The 14898-nt window shown below is 43.6% G+C and overlaps 1 protein-coding gene across 7 annotated transcripts in view; it reads right to left on the bottom strand.

Moving 5' to 3' along the window:
* CC2D2A (coiled-coil and C2 domain containing 2A) overlaps positions 1 to 14898 on the bottom strand; it is an 82472-nt gene that overhangs the window by 2135 nt on the left and 65439 nt on the right. For 5 of the 7 annotated variants that reach the window (XM_081157294.1, XM_081157293.1, XM_081157295.1 and 2 more), the window contains 7 exons: positions 13103 to 13306; positions 8150 to 8239; positions 6107 to 6220; positions 4676 to 4810; positions 3764 to 3886; positions 2516 to 2574; positions 630 to 807 (listed from right to left, as the gene is read on the bottom strand). In XM_081157294.1, coding sequence (XP_081013420.1) covers positions 630 to 807; positions 2516 to 2574; positions 3764 to 3886; positions 4676 to 4810; positions 6107 to 6220; positions 8150 to 8239; positions 13103 to 13306 — 903 coding nt within the window. The remainder of the gene's footprint in view (positions 1 to 629; positions 808 to 2515; positions 2575 to 3763; positions 3887 to 4675; positions 4811 to 6106; positions 6221 to 8149; positions 8240 to 13102; positions 13307 to 14898) is intronic. The other 2 variants (XM_081157297.1, XM_081157299.1) reach the window with 1 other exon arrangement.

The following is a 14898-nucleotide window of genomic DNA, read 5'->3' as shown; positions in this document are numbered from 1 at the left end:
TGCAGAGAAAGTAGGATTTATTTTTATTGTTCAATTACAGTCTTCATTGAATACCATTCTACACCAGCTGCAGATACACAGCATAGTGGCCAGAAAACTGCACTCCACAGAGTGGTCTCCCCGCTGCCCCAATCACCCGCCTGGCCCCATACCCGTTTATCTTGATGTTACTGCCTATATTTCCACGCTGCAATCCACATCTTTGTGGCTCTTCTGCAACTACCAATTTGTCCTGCTTAATCCCTTCACCGTTTTCATCCAGCCCCCCAAACCCTCTCCCCTCCGACAGCTGTCAGTCGCCTGTGTCTATTAGTCTGTTTCTATTTTGTTAGTTTATTTTGTTCATTAGATTCCACATGTAAGTGAAATCATATGGTACTTGTCTTTCTCTGACCAGCTTATTTCACTTGGCATAATACCTGTAGGCCTGTTCATGCTGTTGCAAAAGGTAAAATTTCCTCCTTTTTTTTGCGGCCGAGTAGTATTCCATTGTGTAAATGTCCTACAGCTTTTTTATCCACTCATTTGATGGGCCATTGTAGGAATTTGATGCCAAAAACCCATTACGGGACAATTTCCCATTTGAAACATGGAAATGCACAGACGCAGTTGAGGGCCTCGTGGCTTACCCTGTAGTCCCCCAGCTGTCTCAGCAGCTCCGCTCGGTGGTCCTCCTCTACCTCCTCTCCTCGGCTCTTCTCCAGCAGGGGCAGGAAGTGGCGCAGTGTGGAGGTGCAGTACCTGTTCCACCGCGTCAGGTGCCGTGGCCGCCAGTCCATGATTTTTTCTTTTAGTATTTTTTCAATCCTGTTTATAAAAAATAAACTTCATTTTTTGCTGCTTTGACTTCCGTTTTAGACAAAAATTCAGTTTGAGTGCAGTGGAGATTCAGGTGATTACATAGCCACATTTTTGTCTGCGGAGTTGTCATTCACTGGGCGTAGTTGGTACCTAATACGAGCTAGAAATTAACACAAGTGATCCCACCCTTAAGGGCTGTATATGGTTGGGATGGGAAACAGACCTGTGATGGAAAGTATATGATATCCTAAGGGCCATAACAGATTCTTGAACTGGAACACAAAAGGGAGCACTGAATAAGGGGAGTAGCTAAATTCAATACAGTCAGCAAAAGATTTATCACGAAATGTTTTATCACTTTGTTTACCGGTAACATACGTACAGACCAATTAGACCTGGGCATACAGGGTGGGTTTTTGCCGAGAGTTTCCAATAGGCTGTGAATGGCGCGTATTGCTTCCTGTGCCTTCTATTCATGAGGATTATTTTTGTAAATTGCCTTAAAACTGCCTTTAAAATATCCATCATCATTGCAACTTAAGTTTTGATATCCTACTTTATAGTTAATATGATGAGTGTTGCATCCAGAGGATGGGGAGCTTAAACATGGAATGAAAGGAAACAGCTACTACTTACTGAGCCTTTATTCACTAGATACTGTGCTAGGGCTTTTTATACATTTTTATTTAATCCTAACAGTAACCCTATGAGGTTGGGTGATATTGCCCCAATTTTGCCTGTGAGGGGACAGTGAGATAGGATAAATGATGATGGCAGGGGAGCTGGGATTTGAGTTGAGGCCCTGCTAGCTCTAAAGCCACTTGTGCGTCCCTAACCAGACACTTGGGTGTAGGGACCCCACCAGCGTCCTATGGCTCAGTGCTCTGGGATCCCTTCCTCTTAGCACATAACACGGTCTCTGTGTTGGGTTTCAGGATGGGCTGAGCAAGAATTGCCTTGCACTTCTCATCAGTGTTAGAGAAACAGATGATATGAGTCTAACCAACAGTGTCCTGAAACTATTAGAAGAGATAAAGAATTTCTTGGCAATTAATTCTAGGTGGGAATCCCAAATAAGGCTTTATTTGAATTTGAAATTGAGTGAATTGGTGTTTCCTAGTAGTAGTACCTTAAACCGGGCCACGTTCAGTCTGTGTAATTTGGCGTGCTGCTCCTCAGAGAGCTTGGTACAGTGGAGAGGGCGCACAGGATCTGGATCACAACGATCTGGCAGGGCTCCAGCACCCCAATCCTTAACAAGGACGTGGACCTCTCTGAGCCCATTTCCACATTTGTGAAACTGGGAGAAGTGGTTCTGTTTTGCAGGATTATGAGGATTATAGGGACTCAAATAGGTTCTTACAAGCCTCTGCCATAGTTTAGGTTTATAAACTGGCTGAAGCTCTGTAAGCCACTAATTGGACAAAGGAGGCATACAAGCTGAGGATTATGATCTGCCTGAACAAGACCCATAAACACGGTGTTGAACTCCAATCCTAGCACTGCGGAGTTCACGTCTGCTTGTCCCACTCCATGCTGATGCTCAAGTCTCCTTTTGAGCCACGGGATTTAGAGACCACATCTGTGCTTGAAGTCTGTAAACATGGATTAAAATTTAATTGCCCAAATGATTTCACGTTGCTCCAGGCTGAGAATCAGCTAGTGTGGAATTATACTCCTGGGATAGTCCACGTGAAGTGATGGTTTCACTGACCTGTCTTGTAGCTCGGCTGCGGCCTCCTTGTCGGTACGCTGGTAAACAAGCTCTTCCGGCTGTGAGAGAGGAAGAGTTCAGAATTCTAGGGGCCCCGTGCACCTGATTTGAATAGCTCTGCACCCTCTCCTGCACCCTTTTCTAAAGCTGTGGCATCTTAGACTCCCAGCCAGACACGGAGAGGGGCATGCCCGAAGCCAGTGTGCCCATGCCCGTCCTAAGTAAGACATCACCGGTAACTTACAGTTCTCCCTCGGTTTCCCTTCTCTCTCATCACAGAAGTAACCATGACCTGGATTTGTTTTCTAGCACTTCTGTGATACATACATAAAGTACCTACTCTGTGTCAGGTGATGGGCATGTAGCTTTGAATAAAAGCTTCTGCCCCTATGATATTTAAATTAAAGTGGACATAGGCAAGTTAATAAAGTGCGTTTATGATTTTATTACAGACATACATATCCCTTAACAATATACTGTGTTGTATGTTCTCTAAACTATGTAATCATTTTATACTGTGAATATGCAACTCGCTTTTTCTCTCTTAACAGTATATTTAGAAATAGCAAACACATTTTTAGAGTGCTTAACTAAAATTAATTACTATTAATTCATTTGTGTAACAACTATAAAATACTCCATTATGTACCATAATTTATGCCCATGCTGTTCTAATTCTTAGACTTTTGAAAACATCATTGCTATGAATAGTCTTGTATATGTCACCTTGCACACGTAGGAGAATTTCCCTAGGACAAGGTTTATTAAACCTTTTTTTTTTTTAAGGTTTGATCATAGTAAAAAACACATTTTATATTACACACCCAAGCATACACATACAATTCTAGCTCTCAAACAAAAGTGGCAGTCAACAACTCTCATGCTTACTGCTTAACAATCTATTACCAGGACCCCCCATATTAATTTTATGGAGGATCATGCTATAAAATTAATTTTGTGAGTTGACACCAGAATTTAAAAAATTATGTAGAATAAACTTCATGATACTTTTTATGTCACGGGACTCCTTATATCAAAACGTTTTCTTTCACAGGTGTGTACTGGTTCATGACATGCGGTATGTTTCTTATTGTGAGTTGGGCTCAACTAAGTTTGAAAACATATTATTTTAGACAAAATATCTAGGAGTAGAATTAAGGGTGAAAAAGATATCTGGCTACCTAGTACAGTGACTTCAAATTCTTCACTTTCTTTGTCTACATTTACTTGTTATTAAAAGAATTATACCTGAACGCTGGAAAGGCCAGGGTATGGAAGGCTTCTTGAAAAGAAAGATTTCCATAGCTTGGGCTTGGTGACATCAAAATTTATCCTTAGTGGGGAATCGTATCGTTGAATATTAAACCAGATCTAAAAAAGACAGGACCAAATTAGCACATACGGTGTTAGATATATATGCGTGTGTGTGTGGGTGTGCATGTACGTATAGTGTTAGATGTATATGCATGTGCGTGTGTGCATGTATGTGTGGAGAGGCAGATCCCCACTTTATACAGTATTCTCCATCATTAAGAGGCCCGCAAACTGGATGCAACCAGAAGCATCTAGTGGTACCTGGAAATCTCAAAAAAAAAAGAAACTCAATTTTCTCAGGTGATAACTCAAAGCAGCATGCGTTAGGCACTGTAAGATATTTTGGAAGAGTAAACAGGACGGGCAGGACACAAACTTGGGTCCTCTGACTCTAATCCCATATTACTTCTTTAACTTCATTCTGCTTCTTTGCAGGGCAGGTGACTAATCCAACAATAGCTTATTTAGGACAGTTGTGTGACTGTGCCTGACAGTACATTTCTTTAAATGGTATATAAATAGCCCTGGCTGGTGTGGCTCAGTTGGTTGGAGCAATGTCTTGTACACAAAAAGGTGGTGGGTTTGATTCCTGGTCGGGGAACATACCTAGGTTGCATATTTCCGGTCGGGTGCATACGGGAGACAACTGATTGACGTTTCTCTCTCTCTCTCACTTCCTGTCTCTAAAGTCAATAAACATCCTCGGGTGAGGCTAAAATAAAATAAATGGTGTATGTGGATGTTTATATAAGCTCTTTGGATACATAATTATTTAAGTCGGTAGGTCAATTAAAAAATAAAGCAACAGTCCACCAACCATATTTAAGAGGAGATGTTAATACTTACATTATCGGGACCTATTAAACAGCCTACAGTTTTTAAGGGACAGAATGTATCAAATTGTCCATAAAAATGTCCACTGCAGGGATTCCATAGTAAGTAGTGACTTTGCTCCAGAGTTAGCACGTAGGCAGTTGGGCCCTGAAGGAAAAGAGCCATTAGAAGAGTTTCCAGCTACTGCAGTTTAGTGAACAAACATGGCTCGACCAATATAGCTTCAGATTGACTGAAGGGCTATTATTAATGGAAATAAGTACTCACTGAATTTTCTCTTTTAGTCTTTCAAGTATTTAGAAGGCTGATTATGTCTGAATACTGCTATTTCTAGTATGTGAAGTAATATTTGATACACATTTATAGTTGTGTAAAAACATAGAAGGCAGTTTGACAAGATACATATCCAAGTGTCAGTAGTGAGTGACTACACCTGAGGAATCGGTAGGATTGGGTTTGGAGCCTGGAATGCATCTATATTATTGGATTATCTTTTTATAATGAACATTTATTTATTTTTAGCTCATGTACATGGTTTCTTTTCATGCTCACAATAGCCTTCTGGGGAAGGCAGGGTAAAAATTATTATCCCAGTTTTCTTAGAGCTCAGAGTTGTGAAATGAGTGGCTTAGAGTCACAGCTCCGGAGGAGTGGGCAGAGCCTTGAACCCGGCCCTGTGACTTCTAGCGCAGTGGTCTTTTCCCTGTCCCAGGCTCTCTGGAAGGGGAATGATTAGGATTCAGATATGATGCTACCTGCCTTGCAGCAACCTGTGCTATTTAATTCCTAGAAGACTCTTAGAGCCTCTTTTTGAAACACTTTGGATAAGCTGCTTCAGTCCATGTGAATTTTCTAAACTTGTACCCAGAATTACCCCAATGTGTCCCAAGTGTAGGGATCTTTTCAGTGGCTGGGACACAAATTCTAATCAATAAATCTCCAGTCTAATAAAAATAACTGATAATATCAAAATACAGCTGCTCACATACTTTGCTCCTTGTGGTTTCTGCCTTGCTCCCTTCCCCTGCGGGTTAATAGCAGATGCCTGTAGAAGCAGCAGGAACGGAAGGAGAGACCTTTAACTTGCCACACTTCTGATCCCCTTACCTTAGCATGAATAACACTAGATCGCTGAGGGAATCAGAATTCTTAGTAACAGGGCAGGAGAGGCTCATACTAAACAAAGCTAGGCGGTGCTTTGCATGGGAAAGGGTGAAGATTTGCCAAAAAGTCTGAAGTGTGAAGGGTTTGGTACTCGGGTACCGCTGAAAATCACTTCATGTCTTATCACTGATTCTCTCTGCCTGTGAGGGAATCTCTGGGCCACATTCCTTACAACTCAAAAGATAGTTGTGAAAATAAGCCCTGTTTTTGACCTGGAACATAATGCAACCCTGTTAGACAACTCCACCCCTCTGCTAGAGCCAGCCCACCGGGTCTCACCTCAGGAATAGCATTGCCCATCACAAGCCAGGCCTTTTTTCCCAGGGAGAGAAAATAATTACATAGTAACACTGCATGTTCTTCTTCATCTCCTGCCAGGAGGTCCAGAAATTGCTGCCAAGAAGAAAAAAATACATTGACTGACTGTTTCATTCTGGGTTGGCTGTGCAGGATTTTAAAAAGCCATTGTTAAAAGTTGTGCCTTAAAGTGTGTGACCTAGTTTTTAAATCTGTTCTAAAATTTGGGCCCTGGGTTTTAATTCATTTTATTTTTAAGCGCTTTTAGTGAACGTGGTACTTTCTCAGACATTAATGAAATGGATCGCTAGAATCAGTGCTATGGGGTGGGGGAGACTAATCTCAAAATTTTACATTTCATTTTGAATTTATATGTGACAGCTCACTATGTGCAGAACGCTTTTTTTAGTCTATTTTTAGAGCAGTTAGGTTCCCAGCAAAGTCGGGAAGAAGGTACAGAGATTTCCCATGTAACTCCTGCCCCGCATGCACAGCCTCCCTACCAACATCCCCCGGCAGGGTGGTACATTTGTTAGAATTGATGAACCTACATTGACACTGACACATCACAATCGCCCAAAGTCCATAGTTCACATGAGGCTTCACTCTTGGTGTTGTACATGCTATGGGTTTGGACAGATGTATAATGACATGCATCCATCACTATAATGTCGCACAGAGTATGTCCGCTGCCCTACAAATTGTGTGTGCTCTGCCCACTCATATAGATCTTCTTCACCTGCCTCCAAAGTGTTCTAAACACATTGCATTTTTGGATAAGTTGCTTCAGTCCATATGAATTTTCTAAACTTGTACCCAGAATTACCTCAATGTGCCCCAAGTGTAGGGATATTTGCAGTGGGCTGAGGGAACAAATTCTAACCACTAAGTCTCCAGTCTACTAAAAATAACGATAATATAAAAGTGTAACCGCTCACATTGTCTGCTAATCCCAGAACAAACCTTGGAGGGGAAGTGGAGGCGCAGAGGGATGGGTACTACCTAGGAGGTGGGAGAGCCAGTCTGGTTCTAGAGCCCATGGACAGTGTTTTGTATACCTTCTAGATGTCTCCAGGTTGTGGAAATTTTTATCTCTGAATTGGCAACATCATGTTGCCAAAATATATTGGGGAACAAAAACTTTAAAGTGCACTTCAATTTCTTCGTCTTAGAGCTGTCCTTCAAAGGGAGTTGCATAATCAAGTTTGATTTTATGCAAATACAGTACAACCCGAGATGCAGAACAGAATCGGGACCAGCGATATATGTGTGTTTCCTTCTTCAGAGATCCCATTGGACGTTCGTGGCACACGTAGACTAGGCTCTGTGAGGGCAGAGACCACGCTGCTTTCCCTGGTAGCCAGAACTTAGTACAGTGTCTGATACGTGCTCGGTGGCCAGGAAATACATACTGAATGCATAATGACATGGCATAGCGTAAGAAGCCCACAAATTAAGGAATATACAATTCAGAATGTAATAGAGGCTGTAGTTTTGATTTTTTAATGACTAAAACTCGGATGTTGATAAGACTAAATACTAGAAGGATAAATCACAGTTAAGACATCTGAAGTGCTTGTTTTTTTTTTAAATTTCTTTGTGCAAATAATTTTTAATATATTTTTTATTGATTTTAGAGAGAGAGGAAGGGAGAGGGAGAGAGAGATAAAAACATCAAGGAGAGAAACATCCATCGGCTGCCTCCCACACGCCCCCTTCTGGGGATCGAGCCCACAAACTGGGCATGTGCCCTGACCGGGAATTGAACCCATGACCTCTTGGTTCATGGGTTGACATTCAACCGCTGAGCAAAACACCGGCTGGGCGCAAATAATTTTTTTTAACTTTTGATCTTTGGGCAGATTAATGCAGAAAGAAAAAATACTTAAGAATTCAGCCCATCCTGTAAACAGATGACACAGTAGATTTTTATAATGATTAATGAATGTTGTGATTTAAAATTATGCAAGGTAATATTCCAAGAAGTCAGCTCCAACTGGTAAGTTGTGACGAAAAACGACTTACATCAGATGTGCTCCACAGGTCACAGATGCCAGCAAAGGAAACGGTGTCGGGCAGGAAAGGAATCAGTGACACATACCAAGCCACTAGTTCCTGTTTAAACAAAAATTAGCTTTAGAAAAATAATTTCTAATCCAATAGAAAGCTGGATCCTGTGCCTCACTGCCTGCAGGAAACTTTCATGTATCACAAACATTCATGTGCACAAAATAAAACGAGTGCTCACCAGCGCTTCCCAAGTGCTGTATTAATATTAGCCCATCAGTCCTCTCCAGACAGCCTATGAAGAAGGCCGTTTTTATCCATTTTTTACAGATGAAGAAACTGGTCCTGTGTCTCTTCGAAACGTCTTTATTACCTCCCCACCCCCATTTCCTTACTGTCTGCTAAAACGAGACTTTTCGGGATCATTTTGTTTGTTTTTTTACATAGTCTAGCTACTATTCCTTCGTCTGTTACATATGTTGCAAATATCCTCTCCTGATTTGTGGCTTGTCTTTTCTTTTTCTTTATAGCGTCTTTTCATCAACTCAAGTTCTTGGTTTTAATGAGGTCAAATTTAGCATACTTTTTGTAGTTTGTGCTTGTTTTGCCTTGTTTAGGAAACACTTTGTATCTCAGGTCATAAAGAGAAAAATGCCTTTCATATTTAAGTCCTCAATCTGCAATTGAATGAGGTGAAGTAGGACTCTGTTTCTATTTTTTCATGTGAAAATCAATGATCCTGGTACAATTGATGCAATAGTTCATCTTTTCTTTACTCCTCTCCAGCGCCCGCTTTGTCGGGTACCAGGTTCGAGTGGGTCATACTTGAGTGGCTCCAGTTGGGAGCTTTTATTCTTTTATTTTTCTCTATGTTCTCCATGCGTCAGGACCATTTTACCCTGATCACTATGGTCTTAGCAGTCGGGATGTGTGGTATGGCAAATGTGTTTTGTTTTTCTCTCTCTTAATATTATAAGTTTATTTTGTTAATATAGTCATTTAAATTAAGATGCAAATCTTCCCACTGAGCTCTTACTCTGCAGGACTGTTTTGGCTACTTTTGACACTTTGCACTCCATATAAATAAATATTAGAATCCGCTTGTCAAGTTCCACTAAAAACCAGAAATCTATTTAACAGACTGTCTTTTATCGGGAAAGTTAATCCCTCAGCTTTGATTGCTGTTATTGGTAAATATTTAGACTATTTTCACTACCTTCTTCTGTGCTTTTTATTTCTTGCACTTTTTCTATATATTTTCCCCCTCCCCACGTTCTTCGCCCCATTTCATTATTTTTTCTGCTGCTATTTTGGAAGTTATAGTACTCACTTTTCTTATTCTTTTAAGTGGTTAGTCTAGAAATTCCAACATGAAAATTTTACTTAAATTCAAAAGTCAGTAAATATACTTGTGCTCATCTTGGAAAATATAAGGGTGTTACCCTCTGGGACAGCGTGGGTGGACCTGGAGAGTATTATGCTAAGCAGAAAAGCCCGAGAAAGACAAGTGCCATATGAATTTGCTTATGTGTGGAATCTAATGAACACAATAAACTAATAAAATAGAAACAGACTCATAGATCCAGAGAACAGACTGACAGCTGTCGGAGGGGAGGGGAGGGGAGCTAGGGGACTGGGTGAAGAGGGCGAAAGGATTAAGCAAAAACAGACAACGTATGGTGATTGTCAGAGGGCAAGGGGGCTGGAAGGGGGCAGAGGGGGCAAGTTGGAAAAAACAACTTCCACCAGTCCTGTCCTGACATGCATGCATTTTTTCAGGATTTTTTTTCTATCTTGATTTTTCACCCACATTATATTACTATTGGTATGAAAACAATGCTTTTTAAGATTTCCTCACAAATTTCATTTATTTATTTTTACCTAGCCTTATGTGTTTCATCTAGAATTTATTTGAGAGCCTTTATTCTCTTTAAAGTATATATAGGGTGTCCCAAAAAAATGTATACACACACTGAATAATTATAAAGGCAGTGTTCATTAAAATACATTTCATTTTCAAAATTGAGCTGTCAGCTGTTCAAATGTGTGTACATTTTTGGGGGACACCCTCTATTTTAAGGAATTCCTTCGTGAGGATCTTTTGGCTGTAAATTCTCCCAGTGTTTGTGTGAAAGATAGTCTCACTGGGTATAAACGATTAGTTTGACAGCTCTTTCCTTTCAGTCTTTTGAAGAAATTATTCCTGTTCTGGCTTTCATTTGTGTAGCTGAGAAGTGTATTGGTTAAACTTCTTTCTTTTGTAGATAATCTGTTTTCTCTTGAGCTGCAGTTAAAATCATCCTTGTCTTTGTAGTTCCCTCTGATATGCCTAGATCTTCATTTCTTTATATTTATCTTGCTCAGGGTTCACTGGACTTCCTGAATTAGAGGATTGTTGTCTTTCACCAAATCTTGAAAATTCTCAGCTCGTTTTCTTTGAATATTGCTTTTTTTTTTTTTTTAAGCACAATTTGGTTCTCCTGCCTCCACCACCTACATCTCCTAACCATTCCTTTCCATTTTCCATTTTCTCACTCTCTGCTGTATACCAAGAAATTTCTTTGCATGTGTATTCCAGTCCACTATTTTTCTCTGTTTTTAGCAGTCTGTAACTTAACTCTGTATTTAACTGCATTTTGTTTAACCTGTTTGTTTAATTTCTTACAGTTAATTTTAACTATACAATCTTTTATTTCTGCAAGTGTAATTTTAACAGCTGCCTGCCAGTTCTGATAATCTTTTTCTTTTGTTGTACATTCAATTCCATAGATTTCTGAAACTTAGTAAATGTATCTATTTTATATTCCAAATCTGATCACTCTACTCTTTGCAGTCTTTATGCCCCGATTCTGCAGTTTGTTGTTTCTGATGTTTTCTTCCTCATGACGGCTTATTTCTTCATTGACGCTCTTTTATATGTTCATGTTGCTTGGAACTTTGTCTATGGACTTTTTTTGAGGCTGAGCTTAAAGGGTGTTTTTCTAGAAGGATTTGTGTTGCTTCTGACCGGGATCTAGGGGCATTACCAACAGGGAATACTTTATTATTATTATTTTTTAATTGATTTTAGAGAGCGAGAGGAAGGGGGAGAGGAACAAAGATTTGTTGTTCCACTTACTTCTGCATTCACCGGTTGATTCCTGAATGTGCCCTGACCAGAGATGGACCCCACAACCTTGGCGCGTGGGGATGACTCTCTAACTAACTGAGCTACCTGGCCAGGGCCGGGGAGTAGTTGCAATTAAATTTTCGGTTGACGTTTTTCTGGGTCGTACTGGTCGTGTAAGTTGCAGCACTGAACGTGAATAAATACAGCTTCGGGATGAGGAATTCGCAGGGGAGTTTTCTTGTTTTCCCTTCCGTCGAGGCAAGGCCGAGACAGGCGGGCCCCCTCCTGCGCGCAGGGCGGCTCCGGGCTCGCCGCGTACCCGTCGGGGTGCTCGTGGTGGCCGAGCCTCTCCTTCAGCCTTCTCGGGCCCGGTTCCCCGTCTCCAGCAGCCTCGCGGCCCGTGGAAACCAGCTCCAGTACCGGGAACTGTTCCACGCCCGCGGGGCAAATGCTACTCCAAGCCCTCGCCCTGGCGGAATCTCGCTCTTGCTGTTTCCCGTCCCTTCCTAGTTCAGCCGCGATTTTAAAATGTTTTAAATATTTAATTATCTCTTAAATGTTCTGTCCTGTGAGAAGGTTTCCGCACATCTCTACTGTGCTGGAGACGGTAGAAGACCCTTTATGATTTTGAGTAAAAATCGGTTAATAAAAAGAGTAAATAAAATGTGGAACACACGGGTTTTTTTTTTTTATATACTTATATCTGCAAATAGAGAGCTCGTTATCCTGGTCCTAAATTACGATTTTAATAACGTAGCAGCAGCAGTGACTCCTGTACCATCCCCTCTGCAGACAGCGGGGGTTAGAGTCGCTGAGCAAGAGCCAGCTGAGCGCGCGGCTGGGCTGAACTGCGCCCCGTGCCGCCGGCGCGTGTCCCCGCGGCCACGGCCCGGGTGGGGATGCGGGCCCACGCGCGGGGTGGGGATGCGGGCCCACGCGCGGAGTGGCGGTGCGGGCCCACGCGCGGGGTGGCGATGCGGGCCCACGCGCGAGGTGGGGGTGCGCGGCCACGGCCCGGGTGGGGATGCGGCCCACATGCGGGGTGGCCATGCAGGCCCACGCGCGGGGTGGGGGTGCGGGCCCACACGCGGGGTGGGGATGCGGCCCACGCGCGGGGTGGGGGTGCGGGCCCACGCGCGGGGTGGGGGTGCGGGCCCACGCGCGGGGTGGCTGTGCGGGCCCACGCGCTCCACGCGCCCAAACACCGGGACTCATTTTTGCCTATTTGAGCTCAGCAATGCCTGTACCGTCAGCATAACGCTGAGCAGCTGTCTGGGGGGTGGAAGCGCCAGGGTTCTGCAGTGGGGGCCCAGGCTCAGGGCCTACGGAGCTGCGCGTGGACACCGCGTGGGGAAGACGCGCTCAGGGAGCCCCCGTGGTAGCGCAGCGCGGCCCCGGGACCTCCGCTTCCTGGCGCGCCCCGTGCGGGGGACGCAGGACGGGCACAGTGAGGGCTGGAGGGCGAGCCAAGGATGGTCCTCCCCGGGGCCCCGCGCGTTTCTGAGGACCGTAAGCTTCGCGGTACCACGCACGCTTTCATCCTTACCTTAATCACTCATGATCTGAGTGACAGTTACCTTCATTTTTTTAAAAATATGCTTTTATTGCCTTTTTGGAGAGAGGGAGGGGGAGAGAGAGAAGCATGGATGTGAGAAACAGCCATCAGCTGCGTCCCTCGTGGGTTCCGACAAGGGCGCAGCCTGAGCGTGTGCGCTGGCCCAGGCCGCCTTGGGGCGCAGGGCGACGCTTCACCCACCGGGCCCCCCAGGAGGCTGGGGCACTTTCTTAAGTACCGTGAGATATGCCCCGAAGCTGGCAATGCGCTCAGCGCCCCCGCACCCCCGCCGACCGCGCGCACTCACCGCGGCCGCCTGGGGGTGGCCGGGATGCGCGTCCAGCAGCTCCTGGGGCGGGTTCAGCGCCTGCAGGTAGCGAGTAACGAAAACCGTCTTCCCGCCCACGTCGATCACGGTCGTGAGGCACTGGCGATTCGGGAACTTGGAGGCACACTCGGCCTGAAACGTCTCTGTTGCTTGAAGCAATTTCTCATCTTCCTGAGAATCGAACTTGAAAGAGAAAGACCCGCGGAGCCCACGTGTGAGGACCGGGGGCGAAGTAACCCCCGCGCACGTCTCAGTCCCGCGAGCCCAGCGAGCGACCCCTTCCCACCCGCCCGCCCGCCCGGTGTCGCCGAAGCCTTATAATCTTAAAGTTAGATGGTTCATTAAACGCTTACAGTACATTTAACAGGGTTGAAGGAAAGTAGTCAACAGACAAGCAGCCATACAGGATTCACGAAACAACCGATAAAACTCACACCGGGATGGGCTAATCCTCATCTCCGAGACCAAGCGGCAGTTCTAGGCCTATTTTGATGTTGGGTTTGGAGGGGAGAGGGGCTCAGAAGTCTAAAGTCTCCAAGCCAAAGCTCAAGGTGAAAGGACAGCAAGTTTACAGAAGTTGTGGGTGTACTAAAAAGTCTCAAATCCATAATCAATGAAATAACTAATGGCTCTCAAGGAGAAAGGAAGCAGGACTGGAAACATCCAATGGATAACAGTTATTTTAGTGGTTTGCTGATCCAAGATGAGCTACCATTTCCCAGACTTTTTAAGTAACTCAAAGCAGATGAAACAGAACAAATTTCAATTGCCCTTCCCCCCCTCAAGCCATTGCTAAAAAATAGCATGGAAAAAATAGCAGCTCTTTAAATGTTTTTATAAGATTTGTGTTGCTTAGTATAAAAATATATGCATTGTTGCTTACACCTCAGAGGATTTCAAGACAAATGCAAATAAAATCTTATTAGGAAAATGAATTTTCAAGTAGAATTTAGATTCTAGGCAGTGCTTGAAAGCTTTTTGTTTTGTTTTTATGGTTTCTTTTTTTTTAAGACGAAAACACACCGAGCTTCCCCCCCCATTCTCTGCTATCCTCCTCATCTCTATTTTATTATTTTTATTGTTTAAAATCGCTGATATATGTTAAGTTTATTTGCTCTATCTCCTCCATAGAGTAAGTTTCCTGAAGTCAGGGATTCTGTTTTGATCTCGGTTTTTATCTCCAGTACCAAGAATACTGCCCAACACATAGTAAGTTTAACAGATATTGTTGAGTGAATGAATGGAAACGGTCACACTACTGTTTGTGACTTCAGCCAGAATCGAGAATGTTGTGACTGTTCTTTCTTCCCTTATATCGGAGCTGGACCATGGCTTCTGTTTCTAATTTGATCTCCGCACCCTGAGGAATTAGGGTAGCGGTTGTGGGGGTTAGACAGGGCAGAGGCACCTCCAAAAGCCCCCTATATATTCCCATGGGATGCCCCCCTGACATCAGAATCTTGAAAACATCATCGTCATCGTGACCACCTACCACTCAGCACATGGCAGCCACCCAGCAGGTGTAGTGACGAATACACAAATGGACAAGGCGAGCCTGTGAGGCTTGGTATGGGTGTGTCACAGATCCCTTGGGGACTCTCAGGCCAGACAGAGTTACAACTTTAGAAAGATGGAGAATCGTGAAACAAGGGTGGTGTGAAAAAAAGCACTCAGTAAAATTTTATTCCTGTTCTTTCAAACTCACTCACTTCCTTATTCATTCAGCTGATTATCTAAAAATGTCGCTGGGAGTCTGCAGGGTCCCAGGCACTCTG

Source organism: Miniopterus schreibersii (assembly GCF_964146895.1).
Source record: "Miniopterus schreibersii genome assembly, chromosome: 1".
Lineage (NCBI taxonomy): Eukaryota > Metazoa > Chordata > Mammalia > Chiroptera > Miniopteridae > Miniopterus > Miniopterus schreibersii.
The sequence above is the reverse complement of the archived record's forward strand: the minus strand, read 5'-3'. Positions and strand labels throughout refer to the sequence as shown.